This window comes from Chroicocephalus ridibundus, chromosome 2 (genome assembly GCF_963924245.1).
Source record: "Chroicocephalus ridibundus chromosome 2, bChrRid1.1, whole genome shotgun sequence".
Lineage (NCBI taxonomy): Eukaryota > Metazoa > Chordata > Aves > Charadriiformes > Laridae > Chroicocephalus > Chroicocephalus ridibundus.
The window spans coordinates 143,091,488-143,103,509 of NC_086285.1; the positions used below are offsets into that span (position 1 = coordinate 143,091,488).

General features: G+C 41.3%; 2 protein-coding genes across 3 annotated transcripts in view; one reads left to right on the forward strand and one right to left on the reverse strand.

Moving 5' to 3' along the window:
- The window catches only part of CIBAR1 (CBY1 interacting BAR domain containing 1), a 23,630-nt gene extending 20,354 nt beyond the window's left edge, over positions 1 to 3,276 (forward strand). The window contains 1 exon segment of the mRNA XM_063327192.1: positions 3,151 to 3,276. Within this exon segment, the coding sequence (XP_063183262.1) occupies positions 3,151 to 3,192 (42 nt within the window). The 3' untranslated portion in view covers positions 3,193 to 3,276.
- On the reverse strand, positions 4 to 11,121 carry RBM12B (RNA binding motif protein 12B). 2 transcript variants are annotated; one of them, XM_063327190.1, is made up of 3 exons: positions 10,966 to 11,121; positions 7,915 to 7,960; positions 4 to 7,185 (listed from the first exon to the last, which is right to left on the reverse strand). In XM_063327190.1, exon 3 carries the CDS (start codon positions 7,155 to 7,157, stop codon positions 5,058 to 5,060), a length of 2,100 nt encoding a protein of 699 aa, XP_063183260.1. In that variant the 5' UTR covers positions 7,158 to 7,185; positions 7,915 to 7,960; positions 10,966 to 11,121; the 3' UTR covers positions 4 to 5,057. The 2 variants fall into 2 exon arrangements, with proteins under 2 accessions (XP_063183260.1, XP_063183261.1); XM_063327191.1 differs by lacking the exon at positions 7,915 to 7,960.
- Between the last annotated feature and the right edge of the window lie 901 nt (positions 11,122 to 12,022).

Below are 12,022 nucleotides of genomic sequence, written 5' to 3' on the forward strand. Positions count from 1 at the left end.
AGATAACAAAACAGTTCTAAGAGTCTCTTTTTTTTGATTGGGGAAAAAAATCCCTTTATGTAAAGGCTTTTGTGTGTTAATCAAAAACTTCACTGAGGTTGTATTTTTAAAATTCCTACAGGAGCAGGAATTGTCTTCAATAGTAGAGTGCCAGACAACGAATGACCAGGTTCAAAAAATAGAATAAAAATCTGCTGAAAAGGGACCATTTCAGTAGCTAGAAAACGAAATGTATTATATTTGCATAGATATATATTGCAGTCACATTTGCTTAAACTTACATGACAGACAGCGTCCAAAAACTGCACTAAGCTGACAAGCAGTTATGAACAGAAGGGTTTGCTTGTTACTTTGCCAATATATTACCTTATGCTTTAGCTACACACCTCTTGGATTTAGGAAGTCCTCTAGCTATACCTGTCATAATTGGTTTTACGCATCCTAAAGTAACTGTAGTTACTTGAGAAACCGATTAGAGCAACAATCCTGTTACATTTCATTTTGTTACCCACCTTGGATGGCAGAAGGCAGGGTGAGGTGTATTGTTCTCATTCTCGTTTTCCGCAGGCTTGATTAAGATGACTTTTGATTCCTTTACACATACAGAATGAACATTCACAAATAAGTCCCTAGGCCAGTATCTACTTTTAATGCTGCTTTGCTTTTAAATAAAAGTGCCTTCATAACAAAACTAGTTGATATTTTATATAGTTGACATTTAGTATATTAGTTGACATATAGTTCAAGTTTCATGTGTTTAACTAGTTGATTCAGTTACCAATTCCATCAAATGTACAAGAAATTACACATTTTGAGTGTAATTTCTCACCCTGTTTGGAGTTGGTGGTTGTACATGTTCGTTTTTGAATAGCATACGGTTGTCTGCCAGAGAGCTGCTACCGTATTGTTTACCTCCAGCTTTAGTATCTGCTAAAGAAAGAACACATGTATAAATCCAGAACTTAAACTTTTAACTGGGAAACAATCTGAAGTTATAACCAAATATTCTCTCAGTTATGGAAATGCACTAGAAGTGCGTTTTTAATATTGATGTTGCCTTTGTCCACTGATGCAGAGTATGCAATGCGTACTTGTTTTGACAGGTGAAAAAACAGGTTTTGCCAAAAATTAATGTGATGAAAATATAAGTAAGTGGAAACATCACAATACAGCATTCTGTTTTAAACCCAGAGAACAGTTTTACACCGGAATTACACACTATTGACACTGAACTACTGTTGACAAGGAGCAGGATACTAATGACCAAAACTTTGAAAGTATCTAGGTAACTAATTCTCATCTATTTCAGCGAGGAGGGCATTTTAATAAATATTTGTATCACAACATCAAAATTATGATGATCACCACTTTACCATTTCATATTCAGTGAAGTGACATAGTCCTTCTCCAAAACAGATGGTGAACTTCATGACTACACCAGGTTTTCATATAATACGCAAATAGTGATTTTCTCTATACTATGCCTTCTGAATAAAAAAGGAAGCAGTGTTTAGATTAATTGCCACTACAAGATTAGCAGCTAGGGTTCAGAAAGAAAACTGTTTTTTTCCTCAGCAGTTTCAAATTCCTCCTCCCCTACCTCACAAAAAAAAAATCGACTTTAGGAATTACAGAAAAACTTATAGAAAGGGAGAAATAGTCTTGGGCAACTTTGTCCTGCATATATGAAGTCTTAAGTTTTCATGTTAAACAGAAATTGTGTGACCTCAAAACTATAGATTAAAAAGTTGCTGATTAAAGTATTTTACAGCCAGGAGAATAATTTAGAATGTAATTATATAACTAAATATTACCTAAAGATACTTTTGCAAAGATTTTTCTCATGGTGTAAGCGCGTACTGCAAGCCTGACAGTATTCCATTTGTTCATATATATTTTTGACCACTGACATGGATGATGCAGGCTGGTACCCATTCTTGCTAAGAGTATTTTGCCACTCTGTTGAACATGATGGCCCATCCCTTTGGGACTAAGGATTATCTTCTTGCACTCATCAGATTGTCATGTTATAGCTTTCCTGAAAGCCTCAAGCTGCTTCTGTACATGATTACTAATTTTTGATGACAAAGACTGTTTTCCTTTGAATCATAATTTTTGGACAATGGTAGCAAAAGCAACTTCACAGTAAGCGTAACTAGGCAAACTACCTGTATTTTATATCAACACCACAAACTGCAGCATTTCCTGTTATTCTTTTACTATACAGATGGTACTTAAAAAGGAAGAACAGTAATTCAAGCCATGAAATTATGGGCTGTCACTGATTTGTCCTTTATACTGAAAGTACAGTGCCTCCAAACCATTAAACATCTGAAGTTATAAAACCTTATTATCGGGAAACACTGTCACCACATACCATCCACCTGCACCACCTATTCAGGCAGAATCGGAGTGTCCTATTAACCTTATTATTTAACTGATGCACTGGCATCCCTTCCCTGTTTCCCTCTGCTTCAGGTCATCTGTACATACTTTGAAGTACAGCTTTTGTCTTTATAGACCTATAAAAAACCCACACTTTTTTAGCCTAACAGTAGACGTTTCAGATTAACCTTTAAATTAAAGGCAAATTCGCTACAGAGGAAAAAAAATAAATTTTAAATGCCTTAATTATGACCTCTGCCATTACAAGCTTGATGACTCTTATGTATTCACTAGGGGAAGAAAAGTTTACCATCCCAAAAATTTATGTTATCAGCAATTACACTAACTTTCTTGAGAACAGATAATGCTTTTTCTAAAAGATAATCTCACACTTTATGGGCAAAAAACCTACTAAACTCCCTTATCTTCCCAGTCTCCAGATCCCTTTTTTCGTTACGAGAATTCATATGTATGTACAACATTACTCTAGAACCAGTAAAAAGTTTACCAATTTATTTTCAGTGTTTGAAATCTCCTGTTGTGTAGCTAGAAGACCTTTAAAACCAACAAATCATCCAAAGCTGATTAACTGGAGAAGTTAATTGCATTCATGTTTACAACACAGCTGGTAACAGAGAGGCAAGAATTAGTAGTAAAGATGATGCTGGCTTACAAAAATAATCACGATTAAGTTTTCAACAGCATGATTAGATCAGACAAGTTTATTTTGAGGATTCTCATAACACATCTTTATTTTCCCTGCAGTCTTCTGGCTCCTTGACCTCCTTTATAGCAGGTATGAAATAAAAGCATCAATTTGTTGGATTTTATCTTAATTCCGTTTAAATTCAGAAGAGGATTCAGAACAGTACGCTTCTGAAGCTAATTCCTACCAGACAGGAAAAAAAGGCATGTAAGTGTTCAGAATTTGAAAATTTGGCCACATTTAAGTTTCTTTGCTCAGAAGAATCTACAGATACGGACTTGGCATTATCATTCTCATTCAAAATGCTTTTTTCCTAGCACTTAAAACAGAGGACAAGTAATATGCAGAAGAAATAAAGCTACACTGGCCACTTAAAAATTACAGAACAAAAAAAGTTTCTCTTGATTTTGTTTGCTTCTACTCAAAGAGTTTACATGTAAGTTTAGTAATAATGATGACTTTACATAAACAAAGTAATTAAGCTTTGATCACCAGTGAGGATAATCAATCACTGGAACAGTCTCCTTAGAGAGGCTGTGGAGTCTCTATTGAAAACCCAACCACCAAGGCCTTGAATAACCTATTCTAGTTGATGCTGCTTTTGAGAAGGGGGTTGCACTAGAGACCCCCAGGTTCCTTCCAACCTCAACTACTCCATGAATCTATGATTTTTTGGTACTGCCCAAGCAAAGGTTAAAAGAAGTTTTCATCACTAAGTTGCAATTCTATTGTCTTAGTTTGAGAGGAGACTAAAATTCATAAAATTCATTAGTACTTCAAGTACTATCTTGTACAGTTGCAATGTCAACAAAGTCCTTACTCACACAACCAAAGTTTCCTACCAAGCCTGAATTTTGAAGATGCAGTTTTTCCTCAGACAGGCTAGCTTTTATTTCTTCCTAAAATTTAAATATGCAAAGCATTCTAAATACTGACAAAGCATTTATTTTCTTACATAAGAAAATAACATATTTGGTTGTCGGTTTGATTGCCAGTGACAGGTATTAGTTAAAACTAATCAGAGATTGACCTGGAATGCATCCAGACATCATTAGCAAGCTAATATTCATATTACAAGCATACGGAGATAAAGACCACTCCGAAAGCTCAGGCTGAAGCCAGAATTCTTGATCTAATTCCAACATTCATTTTCTGCTTCAAGGTACTACAGTGAGTGATTAGAACAAGAAAGCCTATCCAACTTTTTAATACAGATTTTGCAGCCTTTGTTAACTACCTATTCATCGCTGTGTTGACAAACTGTAATAGTTCACTCTCTAGAGGAAGGAGCCAGCATCATTCTCACCAAGACCCATGTATGCGGAACATAACAGTTGAGATCATTAACTATACGAACTTTAAATATAAGACACACATTTAATGGCAATTTCTTTTTTATTTAAAAAAAAGTTGTAAAGCCAGCTATGTGAACAGGAAGCTTTTTCTTCTTTTAATAGAAATGCCTGCAACCACATGAAACCGAAAAAAAACCTGAACAGTTTACACAAAAAAAAAGAAAAATTCTGTCATTTTTAGATTTTATTAAGCTAATCTCAGTAAGAAATGTTATTTACTAGTGCAGGTAGCACTGAAGTAGTTCTGTTTAAACCGTTTGTGTAGTCAATCAACCAGCACTTGCAATTTTATTTGATGCAAAGTCATGGGACATGGAATTAAAGCAAACAAAAAAATCCAAAGCATTACAACTCCATGCCTTTATACCTTGATGTAAGACATTCAATATCCTCCAGAATTTCTGGGCTCTTCTCTGCCACAAGAAGTAGGCACAATACAGTTCCCGTATCTTAACCATACAGATATTTTCAACGAAGAGCTAAACAACTGAACTATTTACAACCGTTGATGGAAACAGCTTTTTCTGCATCTTCCAGTAATTAAAAAAGTGAAAATAACCGTCAATACTGTCAAATCTAGAACGTCTTATTCTAGAGCATCTTTCACTCCTTCACAGCAAGCTCAACTTAACTTTCCGTGGACCAATTGGCCTATCATTCAGTTCATTAATAGCAGCCATAGCTTCCTCATAGTTTGTCATAGCAACGATGGCATCACCTGAAGGTAATCCTTGTTCGTTATACTGTACAGAAACTGACTCTGGTATGACTCTGTAGCCATAGAAAAAATCCAGAATCTCATTAGGAGTAGCTTTAAAAGGTAAATTTTTCAATCGAATAGGAACAACACGTTCAGAACCACCACTGAAATTTGGATCCGGCATAAATCTTCCTTCAGGAAAATTTCCCATTTTATTATTCCCAAACTCCATTCTGCCAAAAGGTTCACCATCACTACCAAAATCCATGAGGGGTGGCGGACCTCTAAAATCCTTAGGAGGGCACATGAAGTCCTCAGGGGGGTGCCTAAATTCAGAAGGATGCCTGAAATTTCCAGGGGGACCAAATGAATGCATGGGTGGCCCTTGTGGTGGCCCAGATGGTGAACCAACTGGACGGGAAAGCTCACCTCTGTCATATGGATGTGAATGACCCTGCATTTCATTTGGTGCAGACAGCGGTACATTTACACCAAACTTCTGCATCTGATCTTCAGATATAAGTCTTATTAATACCTCTGTTCCCAAGAATCTTCGGCGATTTAAATTTTCTGCTTTCATGGCTTGTTCTTCAGATTTAAACTTCACTAATGCTTCTCCCAGTCCAACTCCTTTGTCATCATAGAGCAAGTAAATATCATCTTCATCAACATCAAATCTTGCAAAAAACTTTTGCACTTCAATTTTTGACACGTCAAATGGAAAATTCCTTACATAAACGCAAATCTTAGGGCCGGAATGACCTTCCCGGTAACTTTTTTCTGGTATGGCCTGTCCAGGATGATCTCTGTCCTGCGATCTTTTCCTCTCACAAGAATCAATTATTTTCAACATTGACTTTTTTGAAATTGGAAAAATGTAAACGGGACGGTTGAGAAGAACCTTTCTATGACATTCCAAAGCAGCCTGATAATCTCTCTCACTCCTTAACATCACAAAGGCATCTCTAGTCCTCCTCTGATGCTTATCTGTTAGAAGCTTGATTTGTTTGCTGCCTATATCCAGATCAGGAAAAAAAGCTCTCAAATCTCTCTTCTCCACATTAGTAGATAGATTTCTTAAGTGTATGTAATATTCCTGGTTGGGAGGTGAACGAGAACGTGTTCTTTGTCTCCTTGGTGATCTTGAATGAGAATGCTTCCTTGAATGCATGTAGCCTGAACTTCTTGGGGACCGGTCTTCACAGAAAAAGCGATCCATTTCATTTGGCATGTCTACCCTGCCACCGTATTCAATCCACCGTTCCTCTGTAGATGGGCTAATTTCTATAAACCTCTGACCCATGTATTGTCTATGACGTTTAAGTCCTTCTAAGGCATCACCAGGCGTAGCAAATTTTACCAAGCAATCACCATTGTTTAAACCATTGCGATGCTTTATCAGAATCACTCCATCCACATGTATCCCAGAGAGGAAAGCACGTACTTCATCTTCTGTTGCAGAGTAAGGTATACCACGTAGAAATAAGTAAAGGTCATCTGGGTTAAATGGATGAGAATCCCTTCTTGACTGATAGCTTGATTTAGGCATACCTATATCACCATGTCTCATGCCATTGGTATGGAAACCAGCCTCTGGATGATTTGGTGGACCATAACCAGGTTTACTTATTCCTTTTGGAAAAGCCGTGACTAAATGCGGAACATCTCCAACACCCGCTGCACCAGAACCATTAGTACCTGTTCTTCTAGAGCCAGACATAGTTTCTCGTCCCCCACGGTCAAATCGTTTCCGGCTCATTTCTATGGTACTCTGCATTTCTGCCTTGCTGCTGAGAAAGAGCTCTATGCGCGAGTCCTTGATAAACCCTCCTGAACAGCTCATGGCACGCCGTGCATCTTCGTCTGTTGCAAATATAATAAAAGCCTCCCCAATCTCTCCTCCAATAATATGCACACCTCCATCAGGAATATTCAATCCCAAGAAGAAACGACGAATATCTGGAGGACCCGCAACAACAGGAAGCCCCTGTAAACGGATGACTACAGCCATGCTGAGCTCAACCCACAGCAAAAATCACCTGCAGACAAAAAGGTACACATGATAGCACGTCTTTAGTACTCAGCTATTACAGTATCTTAACACTTAAGAAGCTAGAGCCTTTTTAATGAATGTCCTTGTCTCAATCAAGAGAGAAGGTATCAAAACCCCCACAAGTTCACAAGAACAACATTAAAACAAGATTCACTGAAAGTTGATTAGTCAAAACAATTAGCTACTCCACCAGCACACGTGCACAAGCCTATCAATATTCCCTATCCTAAGGGCAACAAAATCCACCTAAGTCGCTCCTCACCATCCACAATACCTAAAGAACACCTAAAGTCTTTCACAGCATAGTTACTGTATGCCAGAGATCTCTGCCCAGTCCTGAGGAACAAAAAAATAAAATAAAATCCTGTTTACTTTTGAACAGGACATTTGTGATCTTAACACAGAAAATACTAGATGACAAAAGGAGAAATGAAAAAGGATAACTACATCACTGGAGAATAAAGTAATTCACCAACAGTGATGACTTCACTGCTTTGACAAGTTGCTCTACCCAGTGACCAGGTCTGTTCAATAACGTGTTTTCTCAGCGTTCAAAAACGTTGTCTCTTTCATGTAGTCAGAGCATTAACTGCAGCAGCCACATGCACTCAGGAGAGCATCTCCTAGTTCCCAGCCACAAGACTGTGAGAAAAAAAGGATGTGTATGATCTTGTCACAATATTCAGTGAGAAGTGTTAAGCTTTTGGCAGCTTACCTGTTTATGCTTTGAAGACCTGATAAATTCTGTAAAATCAACTTAACTGTGGAAAGAAAACGAAACATAATTAATGGCTGATACCTGTACTTCACTTTACATACTGTCCTACACTGCTGCAGCTCATCCATAGCAGTGGCTAGTATTAAAGCCAAGCATGTAATGAACCCACAATCTGGGGTACTATGAAGAACTCCTTCCATGTTCCAAGATGCTATGCCTGCATCTTTGTGCTTCCATTTTAGAAGGAAAAGAAATTCAAAATTTAGAGTTGACTTCTGGAAATGATGAAAACACGATGAGATCACTTGGTCATCAATTGTGCCACACTGAACTGTTGAAATGAAACAGACTGACAGTATATTGAGGGAAAAACTCTCAATTTAATTCCTTGCCGTCCTTGAAAGATGCATAAGTCCATCTCAAGATTACAGGATGTGTCCATTCTTCTAAATCCACCTGCTTTGAAAGTTCACAACGAGAGAATGCTACTCACCAGTCCAGCACTGCACTTAACATCACAGTGAAAACTATCAAATAAAAGAGCAAAAATATCCAACAAGGAGAAACTTCAGGGAGTACTTCAATTTAAAAAGCAGACTTCAGTATTTTCCCTATATGTTTACTGCCTTTCAAACCTAAGAACAAGAATCACCTTAGTACACTGACTTAAATATATCCTCATTTTCAACATTATCTAACATCACACAATACACAGCACAGTACTCTCCGAACAAACACAACCTTCCGTAGCAAACGACTACATCCTTTTAAAAAAACAAGAGCCCAATGCTCCAATGACATGCATTTGAGAATATCCCTTGTACAAACCCCTTGCTCAATAACAAACATAAAGCACTAGATCCTGATGCCAAGTTATGTATTGATCACAGCAACTATCACTCCACCTGAGCTTAACAAACCAAGAGCAAAGCCCAGATTCTGTAACAAATGGATTCTATGTCACTTCTACACCAGCACTTTGTAAACACAACAAACCAACCACCTATTTAATAACTGCACTGAGGATCATCTGTTCTCTCTACTTTTGTGGTGGGTTGACCCCAGCCAGCAGCCAAGCACCCACACAGGGGATCGTTCACTCCTCATCCCCAACAGCAGGATGGGGAAGAAAATAGGAAGAACAAAGTCAAGAAAACTTGTGGGTCAAGATAAAGACAGTTTAATCAGCAAAGAGAAACGAGTGAAACAAAGGAAATCACCACCTCACACAGGCTGACTGATGCCCAGGCTGCCTCTGAACAACCACCACCTTGGAAGCCAATAAAAATCACCTCAAAAAACTAAAACTATCAAATAAAACCCACCTTCTTCCTCTACCTCATTTTTTTGTTGCTGAGCATGATGTTAGATGGCATGGAATATCCCTTTTCGTCACTTTGGGTCAGCTGTCCCGGCTGTGTCCCCTCCCAGCTTCTTGCCTACTCCCAGCACACTCACCGGGGTGGCAGAATGAGGAAAAAAAAGAGAAAACCTTGACGCTCTGCAAGTGCTGTTCAGCCATAGCCAAAACACTGATGTGTTGTCAACACTCTTTTAGCCACATTTCCAAAACAAAGCACCGCAGGGGCTGCTATGAAGAAGGTTAACTCCATCCCAGCCAGACCCAGTACACTTTTTAACGGATCTTCTCAACAGATGTGACGGCAATGCCAAAAAGCAAGGAGAATGCAAGGACAGAATTTTCTTATAGGACCTTCGTGTCTTGAAAAACAAATCCGCTGCCCTGCTACTTCATGATGTATTTAATCTGTAGTATTTCTGAATTTCACAACTCTGCATTCTCCCAATTTTTAAACAGCATTCAGAACAGATCTCCTCAGTATTTCTTCGGTGACAAATGGCAAGTTCTCCACGATTTACCATGAATACACCATACAACCTTCAGTGGTGAAAACTAGACAGTGATTCCAGATCCAGCGATATTTAAGAATTCCACAAACAGAAATGCAAATTCAAATAATAAGCATTTACTTACTGTCTATTAAGCAATGAAGTATTGGTAGAAAGTGTAGGTGAGCCATCCAACAATTTAAAGTGAACGACCAAAAAGAGTAACTTTTAGGATGAATGTGCCACGCGAGACTAAGACCAATTCATTAACTGAGCAAGGACTTTAGAGAGCAAGGATTTAGATAATAAATAGAATAACAATTTCATGCCACTAATTAAAAAGCACAAAGCGTGCACGCTGCTTTAATTTTGTATTTGAACTGACACAACTATACCTATACTTCCACAGCCTCAGCAAATTCCAAATACCATTAAAACTTCACTTAAAACAAAAAAAAAAAAAAAAAAAAAAAAACTTGCAAACATTGTAGGAAACTTAGCCTACACTAGCCTAGTATTTTTACCACAACGTTGAGAGATTACACAGTCAGCACGCAGTGAGCATGCAAGCTAGAAAGAACACCCACAGAAATACCGCAACTATAAAACTGGACCAATATGAGAATAACGGGCGGATCAGAGGACGACTTCTGATCCTAATCTTCTTCAAAACAGGCCTTAGCAGCCGATGCAAGCTGTTGCTAATGTCAGTTTTCACATGGCTGACGGAGGATGCGAGTGAGCTCGGCAGCTGGGACAGCTGCACGGCCGCCCTGAGTGCGGCGAGCGGGAGAAAGCCCATGAGGCGCCCGCCGCCGGCTTTTAACACCGCTCCGACCGCGGACGGCGCAGCCCAAGCCCCGGAGGGGCGAGCGGGCGGGAGCCCGGGGCGGGCGGGCCGGAGCCCGGGGCGGCGGGACGGGCCACAGCCGCTGAGGGAACGGGAATGGGGGCAGGCGGCTCCACCTAAGATCCGGCCTCCGCCGGGCACCGGGAGAGAGCTGGAGGGAGCACCGGGGAGGGAAGGGTGGCGGGCGGCCAGGGCGGCATGAGGAGGCCGCGGCCCGGGGAACGGCCGCGCAGCGGTTCCGCGAGGGTTGGGGCTGACGAGAACCGGCTGACGGCGCGAACCCCGCACCCTTGGTTACACGCAGCGCCCCGGGAAGCCGGCCGCTCTCCCTCACGCCATCCACCCACCGGACAGGCCACCAGGAGAGGCTGGGCGGCGAGCCCCGCTGCCCGCGGCTCCCGGCACGGCACCACCAAGATGGCGTCCTCCGTCGTTCCCCCGCCACAACACTCGGCGGAGAGGCCGCACTGCGCCTGCGTGACCCCCTCCCCTCCGCCTCGACCCGCGCCGGCTCCTTCCGGCCCCCGCGCCCCCCCCACCTCCCCGTCCCGCGCATGCGCGGTCTCACGCGCTGTTCCTGCCCCTGCGCGTGCGCGGCGGGATCGGCGCGCGCATGGTGAGGGGAGCCGCGCTGCCGCTACTGCGCCTGCGCCCGCGCCCGGCCGCCAGCCCTACGGCGTCCATATGGAACCAAGGCTTATAGAGGGGACAGCACAGGCCACCGTGGCTTTGGCGCGTTAGGCTTTATCTTCGGTCTCTCGTTCCTATTCGTCCCGGCGCCTGCCTAGCCGAGAAACAGCGGCAGGGAGGAAGGAAGGCAGGTCCGCTGGGGCCCAGGGATGAGGGTCTTGTCGGTGCCTCAGGCGCCAAGGGGGGATGTTTTGGCCTCTACTTCTCTTCCCATGGCTACTGACACGATTTTTGGCTGGCTCGAGTCTGGGTTTGGGGAGGAAGGGCAGGCAGGCAGGGGTGAAGAAGAGGAGGAAGAGGAAGAAAGGTGTAAAGCCAATACAGGGAAGGAGAGAGGCGGGCTACTTTGGTTGTGCAGGTGAGGTAGTTGTTTTATTCTAGTGTTTATCCCACCTGCCTTTCCCTGTCTTTTACGTATTTTCCCCTGTATTTCTAGGCTTATTCTATATTCATCAGCTCCATTTTTGATAGACAGGAATCTGTATTATGGTAGATTCACCTAGTAACTCAACCGTTAAAAACTTGTTGAACCCAGCAGGTGAAACCCGATGAGGAATAAAGCACTTGGTGCAATAAGCATATAGGCTTCCATGCAATGCTAATGCAGAAAATCATAACAGTTAGGCAATTAGCACACAGGAAGGGGGCAGTGAGGAATAATTACAATCCAGAGCATGAAGTGCCCTGCAAAGTTTTGGTAACGTTTGAGGGAAT

Excerpts from the sequence above, each read along its gene's own strand:
- RBM12B (XM_063327191.1), bottom strand. The coding sequence starts at position 7,157 with ATGGCTGTAGTCATCCGTTTACAGGGGCTTCCTGTTGTTGCGGGTCCT.